Here is a 12787-nt window from a genome sequence, read left to right on the forward strand (position 1 = left end):
TTCAACACAGTCTGTAGAAGTTGAATACACAACAAATTTGGATTTGATCTATCATCATCATAAAACATTTTAAAAGTTAAAATCAAACAGCCAGATCCTAATATATCCTCTAGGATATGACATAAATACCATGCAGTTTTTCTGGACCAGTGTTCATGTTATTTAGGGATCCTCATTTGATCAGCACTGATGTGTTGTTTGTCTTTCCTGCAGGAAAGTGCCAATGTTTGGTCTGGAAGCTATTTTCCGCAATGGCGTTCCTGTGGGCCACCTGCGGCGCTCCGAGTTTGGATTTGCCATTGACAAGACCCTTGGCTATGGTTATATTCGCAACCCAGATGGGGGTGTGGTGAGTACTGTGTAATAGGGATGTGCATCTCCATAACTGAGGCCGATGCGATACGCATCTCGATGCATAGCCAATGATGCGATACATTGAAGATACATATAGGCAGCTACCGATGCGATGCGATACGATTCGCTGCTATTACGATGAGGTGCGATACGATTTCGATTCGATTCAATTCAACACGATGTGATTCAGTGTAATACGATGCAATGGAGAAAAATAATATGCTGTGCAATTCAATATGTAGATATTTAACTTTTATTTATTTTGTTCCGACAGAAATCTTATCTTAAAGTATCTTAAGTACCATCTGACTTTTTACACATGGCTCTTTCACAAACAAAAGATTAGTTTTTTTACAAAACCAAAGGATTAAATAAAAACAGACATTCTTTTCCTGTCTTGTCTCTAGTTACTTTTAACAGCTCACACATTTAACAGGTGAAACAATTTAAGAATGCTGCTCAGGGATAAACAATAAAGAAATGTTCTGTAACTTGCCAGCTGGCTAATGTGATTTCAGCAGGCTAACTCAATGATAGGTGTGTCTTTTTATAAAAAATACTAAAATTAATTAATTAATTTTACAAACCCGATTCCAAAAAAGTTGGGACACTGTACAAATTGTGAATAAAAAAAGGAATGCAATACGTTACATATCTCATAAACTTATATTTTATTCACAATAGAATATAGATAACATATCAAATGTTGAAAGTGAGACATTTTGAAATGTCATGAGAGCTACACATTCCAAAAAAGTTGGGACAGGTAGCAATAAGAGGCCGGAAAAGTTAAATGTACATATAAGGAACAGCTGGAGGACCAATTTGCAACTTATTAGGTCAATTGGCAACATGATTGGGTATAAAAAGAGCCTCTCAGAGTGGCAGTGTCTCTCAGAAGTCAAGATGGGCAGAGGATCACCAATTCCCCCAATGCTGCACTGAAAAATAGTGGAGCAATATCAGAAAGGAGTTTCTCAGAGAAAGAGTTTGAAGTTATCATCATCTACAGTGCATAATATCATCCAAAGATTCAGAGAATCTGGAACAATCTCTGTGCGTAAGGGTCAAGGCCGGAAAACCATACTGGATGCCCCTGATCTTCGGGCCCTTAGATGGCACTGCATCACATACAGGAATGCTACTGTAATGAAATCACAACATGGGCTCAGGTATACTTCCAGAAAACATTGTCGGTGAACACAATCCACCGTGCCATTCGCCGTTGCCGGCTAAAACTCTATAGTTCAAAAAAGAACCCATTTCTAAACATGATCCAGAAGCGCAGGTGTTTTTTCTGGGCCAAGGCTCATTTCAAATGGACTGTGGCAAAGTGGAAAACTGTTCTGTGGTCAGACAAATCAAAATTTGAAGATCTTTTTGGGAAACTGGGACGCCACGTCATCCGGACTAAAGAGGACAAGGACAACCCAAGTTGTTATCAGCGCTCAGTTCAGAAGCCTGCATCTCTGATGGTTTGGGGTTGCATGAGTACATGTGGAATGGGCAGCTTACACATCTGGAAAGGCACCATCAATGCTGAACAGTTCTAGAACAACATATGCTCCCATCCAGACGTCGTCTCTTTCAGGGAAGACCTTGCATTTTCCAAACATGACAATGCCAGACCACTTACTGCATCAATTACAATATCATGGCTACTTAGAAGAAGGATCCGGGTACTGAAATGGCTTGCTTGCAGTCCAGATCTTTCACCCATAGAAAACATTTGGCGCATCATAAAGAGGAAGATGCGACAAAGAAGACCTAAGACAGTTGAGCAACTAGAAGTCTGTATTAGACAAGAATGGGACAACATTCCTATTCCTAAACTTGAGCAACTTGTCTCCTCCGTCCTCAGACATTTGCAGACTGTTATAAAAAGAGGGGATGCCACACAGTGGCAAACATGGCCTTGTCCCAACTTTTTTGAGATGTGTTGATGTAATTTAAAATCAACTTATTTTTCCCTTAAAATGATACATTTTCTCAGTTTAAACATTTGATACGTCATCTATGTTATATTCTGAATAAAATATTGAAATTTGAAACTTCCACATCATTGCATTCTGTTTTTATTCACAATTTGTACAGTGTCCCAACGTTTTTGGAATCGGGTTTGTACAAGCCCTCCCTGCGATGTTAAGTGCCGATGACATGTCAGCGCAGTGCAAGCTCTGTAACAACTGCATCGTTTCATCCCACATTTTGGGTGTTTGGCTTCCCATACTGCAGTGAACATCCCGACGCCGCCCACACTGCTGAGAGTGATGTTTAGATAAACATGTAAATATGTGCTGCACGCTTTCCTTTCAATAACAAAATAAACACACAACAAAAATGACAGCAGCTGTCATGGTACTATCATAGCGCTGTGGATATGTTTAGCACTCCAGTAGAGTCACATCACATTTATTTAATATAGCACTTTATACAATAGAGTGCTAAAATAGACTGGCTTTATAGCATGAAAAAACAGTGTGTCTCTTTCAATTAGAAGGTTTTTCACATCAAAAAAAAAGATTTAGTCTCAGAGACACACCTACCAAGACAGCTAAACTCAATTTTAATCAGTTTTTTAGAAAACAAGACTTGATCTTATGTAGCCTAATCTTTCTTCTCAAGTAAATGTATCTTGACTTAAAGGTGCAATATGTAAAATTTTCTGTCCACTAGAGGTCGCTAGAGGCCTATTCAAAACAAAGGTGTAGCTTGATGGCGGCAAGTTTTAGCGCGGAATCTTGGGACATTTGGTATTCACCTCACAGCCTGTGGAAAATAATCAGGATAGGACTCGGGCAGAAATCATGTTCATGGATGTGATTATTAACGTTATTGTAGTATGAAGCAGAGCAGGACCGAGTGTTGTGGGAGCTGAATGAGGCCGCTGGAGCGATTGCACAACACACACCTTACAAGCAGCAGAACTTTTATTATGACACAGTCGCCAGCGCCGCTTCCGCTTTTCCGGTCACGAGTATGAGGTAACGCAGCTCTGTTTATCATGTTAGATACATTTGAGAGTGTTGAAAATGATTATATAACGTTACTCTGTGCATTCGCTCGGCAGCTGCTGTGAGACACTGTTGCACACTGCAGTAAGATAGATCGATTTTAGAATATCATTAAATTATGATACATTAAATGCTGGATGGCTTGTGTTGATAAATGCCATGCAATTAATTTTAATACATATTGTATGATGGAGAAAATTCTGTATTACTGTTAATAAAAATAAAGCTGCATCTGATTATGCTATGTTAGCTACTTCACAAAATAGAGTTTTTCTCTGAGGCATGGTAAAACATGGTACTTGCAAAAAAAATCAAGAAAACTAAGCAATAAGACTAAACGTGTTGAGCTATATAACAATAATTAGTTTTCTGTCTATAAATATATCAAAACAGTTGTTCCCTTGCCTATTAAAACACTTAAATATTAAAGCGTCTTTGGTGTTTCCGTGGTTTCTACAAAATAAAACCGGAAACCAAGGGTTAACGCGGGTATGACGCAACTGACAGGTGACTCCTCACATGGTTAAAATTGCAATTTTCTCACGATTTACAAATAGTTGCAAACATTTGGGATATTGTAAGTACTCAAGTGAACAAAATATATAACACTGGCCTAGTGGTTTTTGGATATTTTACTGCAAAATTCTTACATATTGCACCTTTAAGAATGTTTAGATATTTGTACTGGGAAGACAAAAATAATTTTTACTCACACAGATCAAAATATGAAAATGGATCACTTTTTATCAACATGATATTTTTAGGTATAATTGAACTTAAGCCTGGGCAAGTACTTTTAAGAGATAAGTATTAAGAAGTCTTTTTAGAGACACTCCACTGATGCATACGCACTCAATTTTCTTTTCTGCTTTTATGATTCAGGGTGAGTCATGCGAGTTGTTCCTCATGTAGGGTCATTTAAAGAGCAATGATTAGATGAAGGATACTGTGTGTGCCTTGCTCTCTGCTGAGCACATACTGCCATTATTGTTAAGTGCTCATTTGCATTTCTCCAGTATCAATACTTACTGTTCTGAAATGAATGATGGGTACGGGCTACGGTGGGCGCTATGACCTAAACCTCATCATATGATCATTCTAAATAGCACATTGTTAGGTTTTGGTGGAAATTCAGTGGGGAAACATTTTATTTTTAAACAACCGGTAACATAAGTTACCATGAGAATATATAAAACAAAATGTTATATATATATATATATATATATATATATATATATATATATATATATATATATATATATATATATATATATATATATATAATATTAATTTTAGAGTTGCAGCGATTCTAAATTTTTCTGCCAATATGATAGCCAGTTGAATGAAATCTACCAATACTGATAGTTTGATTTTCTTAAAGAAAAAAAAAAAAATCACTCCCAGTTAATGCTGTGAAATATACAGGGATACCGATTATTTGCTGATACATTGCTGCATCTTTAATTACTTTATTAAATAATGGAGAAAGACAGGTTTTGAATTTGTTTTAAATTTAAACTAGAAGCAACAAAATTTAAAAATATACATTTAATAATCTAGAAATTAAAAAATAAAGTCTTATGAATTATGTCTCAAGGTTTCTCAACCATCAATTTATAAAAATGCATGTAATAATGTAAAATTGAACTATGTATTATATATATTTAAATTTATTATATAGATAGATCGATAGACACACACAGACACATTAATTAAATGTTTTAAGTAATTACTTGTAAATATAAAGGTTTGAGAGAGTTTGACATACATTAGTGCTTGTGTGTTGGGTGTGTGTGTGTTGGTTTAGAGGAAAGGTAGACCGTTTGAGTGTTTGTATGTGTGTTTTATAATGCTTGGACACAGCGGCGGCTCTGAAGTCCCTGTATTATGAGTATGACATGATACAGGAGGATGTGTACTTAATGCTAACTGACAGACAACCAGATGAGGAGGGACAGATGGGGAGGTAGAACTGAGACATCTCCATTCCACAGCGCAGACAGCAGTACTGTTGAACAGGGTCGAGCGCTGATCTGATCAGACCTTTACACCCTCTGCTCACTGCATTACTACACCACAGACCAGAGAGACATGACAGACATGTCACACAAGTATTATTCATGAACGAGAGACCTTGAGACTTCATGCATAAGACTTTTCGTAGTTTAAATTTAAGTTTCCAAATCCATGTGACATTTTTTTCTACCGTGGAACACAAGAGAAGGAATTTTGAAAATTGTCCTGGTTGTTCCATTACTACATTCTGTGTAGTAACAGGGAATGGAGAGTTTTCAAGCTTCAAAAGGACACAAAAGCACTGTAAGTGTCCATACTAGTCAGTGCAGTATTAGAACTTGTTAATTAGATGGCTCAAAAATAATGTTTTTTTATGAACCCGTTATTGCTTGTGCTTTCATGAATTCTTGTGAAGTTACCAAGAGCAGATGTCAATATTTTCTGTGGAATAACATCTTAAACTTTGGTTTAAACATCTTAAACGTTCATCACACAAATGACCAGGGCTTCAAACTGTGACTAAAATGCTTTCAAATGTAAAAATAAATCATTTAAAATGTAGCCCATATGCAGTTTCATCAGATATCATCCCATCTCAAGTGTGTGCCAGAGTTTCGTACACTCAACAATGAACAATACCCCAGCCATAATGTCCAATTCAAGAACAAATGACTAATGAACCTGTTTTTTAATCAGTAAGTCTAAAAGATTCACAGAACATCTTCAAACTTGTTTGTGAGTTGGCAGTTTGAATCCGACTCAGTCAGTGAATCATTCAGTGTCAACTCCCACACTGAACCATCACTGCATCCGAATATGCCTACTTCCATATGATACAGTATGAAAAAAAAAATGGTGAGATTCTGAAGTGTGCATTCGCCGGACACTTGACTATCCCATGAGGGCACAGGAGAGGATTTGTGAATGACAGTGAAGCATCTCAACTAACACCGTAGGTCACATGACAGTGACAGCATGGCAGATGTTGTATGTCTGAATTTCATTCATGCTACACACATTCATACTATATAGAACATAATTTTTTTTAATGGTTGCAAAGTAAATTTCAAAACAAATGTAGTACCTAGTATGTGATTTCAGCATTTACAACAGAATATTGTTTGTTATTGTTTAGCATATAAAAATGATAAGAAATAGAAGACTGTGCCCTTAACAGCTATAATGAGGAATATAATTTACACTGAAAATTAAATAATCTAATTACAAATTGATGGAGAAATAGTTAAAACTTAAATATGGTGATTGAATGTAGAAACCATACATTTTATTCTTATAGCAAAATATGCATATATTTGCAAGCATAGGGAAAACTGACTTGATTACATAATTCACAGTGCTTCTTGGGAGTGGGGGCAAACTCTAAAGTGTTGTTTTGGCACAATTTGCTTGTTGCGATTCTTTGTAGTTTTTTTTTTTAACCATTCATCTGTTAAACACAATTATTTAAAAAAATAAGTAGAAAGTAATGCAGGCTGATGGTTTAACAAAAGCATATACTACCATCAATTACAGGATTAGTTCACTTCAGAATTAAAATTTCCTGATAATTTACTCACCCCCATGTCATCCAAGATGTTTGTCTTTCTTTCTAAAGAAATTAAGGTTTTTGAGGAAAACATTACAGGATTTTTCTCCATATAGTGGACTTCAGTGGGATACAATGGGTTGAAGGTCCAAATTGCAGTTTAAATGCAGCTTCAAAGGGCTCTACACGATCCCAGATTCGGAATTATTTAGTGAAGCGATTGGTCATTTTCTATAAAAAAATAAAAAATTACATACTTTTTAACCACAAATGCTCATATTGCACTAGCTCTGTGATGCACCACGCATGATGTAATCACGTTAGAAAAGTCACGCGTGACGTTGGGAAAAGTACAGACCAAGTGTCTACAAAGTGAACGTGCAATGATTAAGCCAAATGCCCTTTACAAAAAAAAGTAAAAAATTATGTTGGACGATTTTGAATTTGGAGGAGTGCAACGCACTCAAGCTCGTCGGTTGCTACACACTCAGACTCTCTGGATGCAATGGACAAGATGGCCGCTTCGCCAGTGCCCTCGGGCAAGATGGCCGCCCCTTCGGTGTCTGTAAACATTGAGTTTGTTCCAGCCGTTGAGTCTGTCCAGAGCCCAAGCTCCTTGCCCTGCCAGCGCCACCCAAGCGCCTTTCCCTGCCGGCGTCACCCAAGCTCCTTGCCCACGAACCCGCCACGGCCTCCATTAAATTCCCCAAGAACTTTTTGGGGGGGGGCATATAACTGAGGGTGGAGAGCTTAAGGGTGGGGAGCTTGTGGGTGGGGACCCTACCTGGCCACTGCCATCAACGGCCTCCGAACTGTTATTGCCGCCCATGGACTATAACCCACTATGGCCATTTATGGACCCGCCATGGTCATCCACGGATTCTGTCTCGCCATGGCTGCCCAAGCCACCTGACCTGCCGTGGCTGCCTGAGCCACCTGACCTGCCGTGGCTGCCCGAGCCACCTGACCTACCATGGCTGCCCGAGCCACCTGACACCCGCCATGGCTGCCCAAGTTCCTGGAACCTGCATTGGAGACCCCGGTCCTGTCTACCTTAAGATCTCCCATCTACGCCATTTACGTTGCGAGGACGCGCCTTCCGGTAGGGGGGCATTATGTCACGATCACCGTCAGTTCCTGTCAGTTCCCGGACTACATTTCCCATAATCCTCCCTGCCAGTCACATGCACACTCTACACCAATCACCTGTTGCCACATACAGCTTAGCACATTACCTGGACTATAAGAGACTCACTCACACACCACCTGATTGCAAAGTCTTGTTTACCTTGTGTGCAATTCTGAGCATTAATATCTTGTCTGCCTATCTGTTGTTGATCTTGCCTGTTTCCCGTTTACAATATCTCTGCTGCCTACCTCTGACCTGTGCTTTGTATACCTACCTGTGAGTGATATCTGCCTGTCCTGATCATTGCTTGTATCCCGACCACGTCTCTGCCTGTCTTTTGCTGTTCCTGTTTGTTCCCGTTTGACCCTGCTTGTACGACTACGCTCATCTTTAATAAAAGCTTTGCACTTGGATCCCTGCCTGAGTCTAGCTCTGTTACAGTTTCACTAGACAAGACCCTTATTCCTCAGCTGGGATCGCGTAGAGCCCTTCGAAGCTGCACTGAAACTGCAATTTGGAACTTCAACCCGGTGAAACCCCACTGAAGTCCACTATATGGAGAGAAAAAAAAATTCTGCATTCTGTCTCTTTTTGTGAAGAAAGAGTACTTTAATAGAGGGTTAGAAGGGCATATCAATATTTTGAACTACCTCTTAATATACACACATAGGAAAGAGTATGTGCTGCTTCAAGACCCTGTTATCGTTCTTAAAGGTGCCCTAGAGTTAAAAATTGAATTTACCTCGGCATAGTTAAATAACAAGAGTTAAATACATGGAAATGACATACAGTGAGTCTCAAACTCCATTGTTTCCTCCTTCTTATATAAATCTCATTTGTTTAAAAGACCTTAGAAGAACAGGCGAATCTCAACATAACACAGACTGTTACGTAACAGTGAGGATCATTAATATGTACGCCCCCAATATTTGCATATGCCAGCTCATGTTCAAGGCATTAGACAAAGGCAGGCAGTATTAACGTCTGGATCTGTGCACAGCTGAATCATCAGACTAGGTAAGCAAGCAAGAACAATAGCGAAAAATGGCAGATGGAGCAATAATAACTGACATGATCCATGATTACATGATATTTTTAGTGATATTTGTAAATTGTCTTTCTAAATGTTTCGTTACCATGTTGCTAATGTACTGTTAAATGTGGTTAAAGTTACCATCGTTTCTTACTGTATTCACAGAGACAAGAGCCATCGTTATTTTCATTTTTAAACACTTGCAGTCTGTATAATTCATAAACACAACTTCATTCTTTATAAATCTCTCCAACAGTGTAGCATTAGCCGTTAGCCACGGAGCACAGCCTCAAATTCATTCAGAATCAAATGTAAACATCCAAATAAATACTATACTCACATGATCTGATGTATGCATGCAGCATGCATGACGAACACTTTGTAAAGATCCATTTTGAGGGTTATATTAGCTGTGTGAACTTTGTTTATGCAATGATAGAGTCGAGAGCTTGGGAGGGGACGGAGAGCGCAAACAATTAAAGGGGCTGCAGCCCTGAATCGGCACATTTCTAATGATGCCCCAAAAAAGGCAGTTAAAGAAATGAATAAAAAAAAATCTATGGGGTATTTTGAGTGAAACTTCACAGACACATTCAGGGGACATCTTAGACTTATATTACATCTTGTAAAAAAAACGTTCAATGGCACCTTTAAATGCTGCATAGAGAAGTTTTCCTACAATGATGTAATGACACAGTGACAATTTAAGTTTGATGGGAGTAAAGCCTGTGTTTAGGCTATTAAGGAAATGTAATTTAGCCTAAGAAGAACTTTTATTTTAATTAAATGTTCATTTATAAGCAGCGTTCTTCAGTGTGATATATAACCATATCATCATGCTTAACACTGAGAATTTGAATAATTGTAATATGATGATCAGGTGCAGATATCTAAATCACAGAATATCATTGAGCGGTTGGCAGGTGGATGATTTATTTTTAAAATCGGATTCAGGTAGTGGATTCAGGTAAACAGTGGAAGTCATTGCAGTTCTTTGTTCAATTTGGACACTGAACATGGGTTGGAGCTCTTTATTTTGAACTCTCAAAGTGCACCAGATTAATGAATTTATCTTTTAAAATGTACAAAATTTTCTTCAGGGGGGCCATGTCCCTGAACCCCCCTAGACAGACCAAGGATTTTACCACCTCTGCCACGTTTTAAACCTTGCCATAAGTTTTATTTGGACGATAATTGTTTATCTTGTGGACATCTGTAAAAATTACTTGTCCACCTGAATGCCAAATTCATACATTTATTCATGGTTGAAGAGCGTGGGAATGTGCGCGCTGCTCGTGTGGTCAGTAGCATGATTTTCTGCTGTGAATAAAATAGCACATGTTTTGAATAATGAAAATAAATTCATATGTAACATTATAAAAAATATCTTATACATAACTTGATTATTAAACCTCCTGTTTAAAAACAGGGATATGTTAATGCAGAAAACCTTGAAAACCAAAAAAGTAGTGCTTGAAAAGTCATTTTGAATTTCATTTTACAGTATCTGTACGAACCAAGAGCAAATAGTATGTTTTATCTGTATATAGAGCTATTGCACAGAAGTTTGTGCTTTAGTTGCTATATCCACAGCTTACTGCTTAATTCTTAGTACCAATCAGTGGACATCTACCAATGTGTCCATTAAGACTGCAATGTGCCCGCTTAAAGAGGTCAGGCTAGTTTTCCAGCAACTACGTCTTGATCTCGACTCCACAGGGTAATGCCTGCAGCTTGTTCAGATTTAATTAAAAAGAGATGCAACCCCTGACAGAGAGCGAGCAGGAGGGGAAAGATAGAAAGAGAGGGAGGTGATGAGAGCAGACCTCATTTGCATTGCGTGGTTTGACACTGATATGAATGAAAAAATAAAAGCCTTTTAGTTTTAATCATAAATCCATCTTACTCAAAACTTAAATATGTCTATGTTCAAATCACCCCCAGGTGAGCCCTGATTTCATCCGCAGTGGTGAATTCACCCTGGAGAGGATGGGCGTCACATACAAGGCTACAGCTCACTTGAAATCACCCTTTGACCCCGAAAACAAGCGTGTTAAGGGCGTCTACAGCTCTCCATGAGATGACGGCGGAGTGCACAAGGCCAGAATGTAATTGATCCATACTGAGTTCAGTATTTACAGAGGTAAATGTTTACAGGCCTTTATCCAACACATCAGCGTCAGCATTCCAGGACAAAACAAATACAGTTTCTTCTGTATTTATATTCACTGTTTTAAATGGATGATTCACCATAACAGATCATAGAAGAGCAAAGTACTAATGTGAAATAAAAAAATAACCTGATTATACTGTGTAATAGTGTTCAGCATCTTCCTGTGCCTTAAAGTTCATCTTTCTCAGAAAGAAATCATCCTCTTTTTTTTTTTTTCTTTCAGAAAAAAATAATTTAGTGAGCAATCATGAGCCTGTCTCTTACTTTTTTGTACTAGTTTTGAACATTTGGGAGTTTTTTTCCATAGAATAGCTGTGCATTAAAGATGTTAATCAGTGGTTAAATGTAAAATTAAAAAATATAATGGTCTAATGAACTTTGCCAAATATAAATCGATGGAATTAAATAAAGATATTGTCTTTTTATCCAACACATGATGTAAAAGTCTGTTTTGTGTACAGGTTACAAATCATCTTGTACGCTGTGTTGTCCAAACAGAAAGAGAGAAACTGAACATGTTTCTGCATGTTGGGCCATTAGTTCATTCCCTCACCCATGTACTGTGACTTAAATTAATGTTTTACTGTGTTTTAACCTATTTCCTCATTGATAGTAATAGTAATTCTTTCTGAAGTCTGGCCTTTAAGCTGTCTGCTGTTAAACATCATTTGTTGTTTAAATGAAAAAATGTGTAAATTTGCTAAATTTATGAATAATAAAATCAAATTTTGTCATATTGTGAAATCTGTAACTTGTATTGTATTTCTGTCTTATAAGAGAACATACACTACTGTTCAAAAGTTTAGGGTCAGTAAGATTTTTTTTTTTTTTTTGACAGTAAAGCCATTTATAATCTTACAAAAGATTTCCATTTTAAAAATATGTTGTCCTTTTGAAATTTCTATTCATCAAAAAATCCTAAAAAAAAAATGCATTTCCATAAAAATATTAAGCAGCACAATTGTCTTTAAAGGGTTAGTTCACCCAAAAATGAAAATTCTGTCATTTATTGCTCACCCTCATGTTGTTCCACACCTGTAAGACCTTTGTTCATCTTCAGAACACAAATGAAGATATTATTGATGAAATCCGATGGTGAATCTTTTGTTTTGAATCAGTGGTTCTGAGTGTGTATCAAATTTCAGTTAACAATGCTTTGTTACGTCATAAGTGTTTTGAAAAGTTTCGAAATTTCAATGGTTCACGTGACTTTGGCAGTTTGATACACGCTCCGAATCACTGATTTGAAACAAAAGATTCGTAAAGCTTCGAAGCTTCATGAAGCAGTGTTTTGAAATCGCCCATCACTAGATATTGTTGAATAAAGTCGTTATTTAGTTTTTTTGGCACATAAAAAGTATTCTCGTCGCTTCGTAACATTAAGGTTTTACCATTGTAGTCACATGAACTGATTTAAATATGTTTTTAGTAGCTTTCTGGGCATCTGAAAGTGTTAATTATCTTGCTGGCAAAGGAGGCCTCACTGAGCCATCGGATTTTATCAAATATATCTTAATTTGTG

General features: G+C 37.5%; 1 protein-coding gene across 6 annotated transcripts in view; it reads left to right on the forward strand.

The window, feature by feature from the left end:
• sardh (sarcosine dehydrogenase) overlaps window positions 1-12009 on the forward strand; it is a 67263-nt gene extending 55254 nt beyond the window's left edge. For all 6 annotated transcript variants that reach the window (XM_067398234.1, XM_067398236.1, XM_067398231.1 and 3 more), the window contains 2 exons: window positions 214-349; window positions 11037-12009. In XM_067398234.1, the coding sequence (XP_067254335.1) occupies window positions 214-349; window positions 11037-11171 (271 nt within the window). In that variant the 3' untranslated portion in view covers window positions 11172-12009. The remainder of the gene's footprint in view (window positions 1-213; window positions 350-11036) is intronic.
• The last annotated feature ends 778 nt before the right edge of the window (window positions 12010-12787 follow it).

The sequence above is a fragment of the Chanodichthys erythropterus genome, chromosome 10, assembly GCF_024489055.1.
Source record: "Chanodichthys erythropterus isolate Z2021 chromosome 10, ASM2448905v1, whole genome shotgun sequence".
Classification (NCBI taxonomy): domain Eukaryota; kingdom Metazoa; phylum Chordata; class Actinopteri; order Cypriniformes; family Xenocyprididae; genus Chanodichthys; species Chanodichthys erythropterus.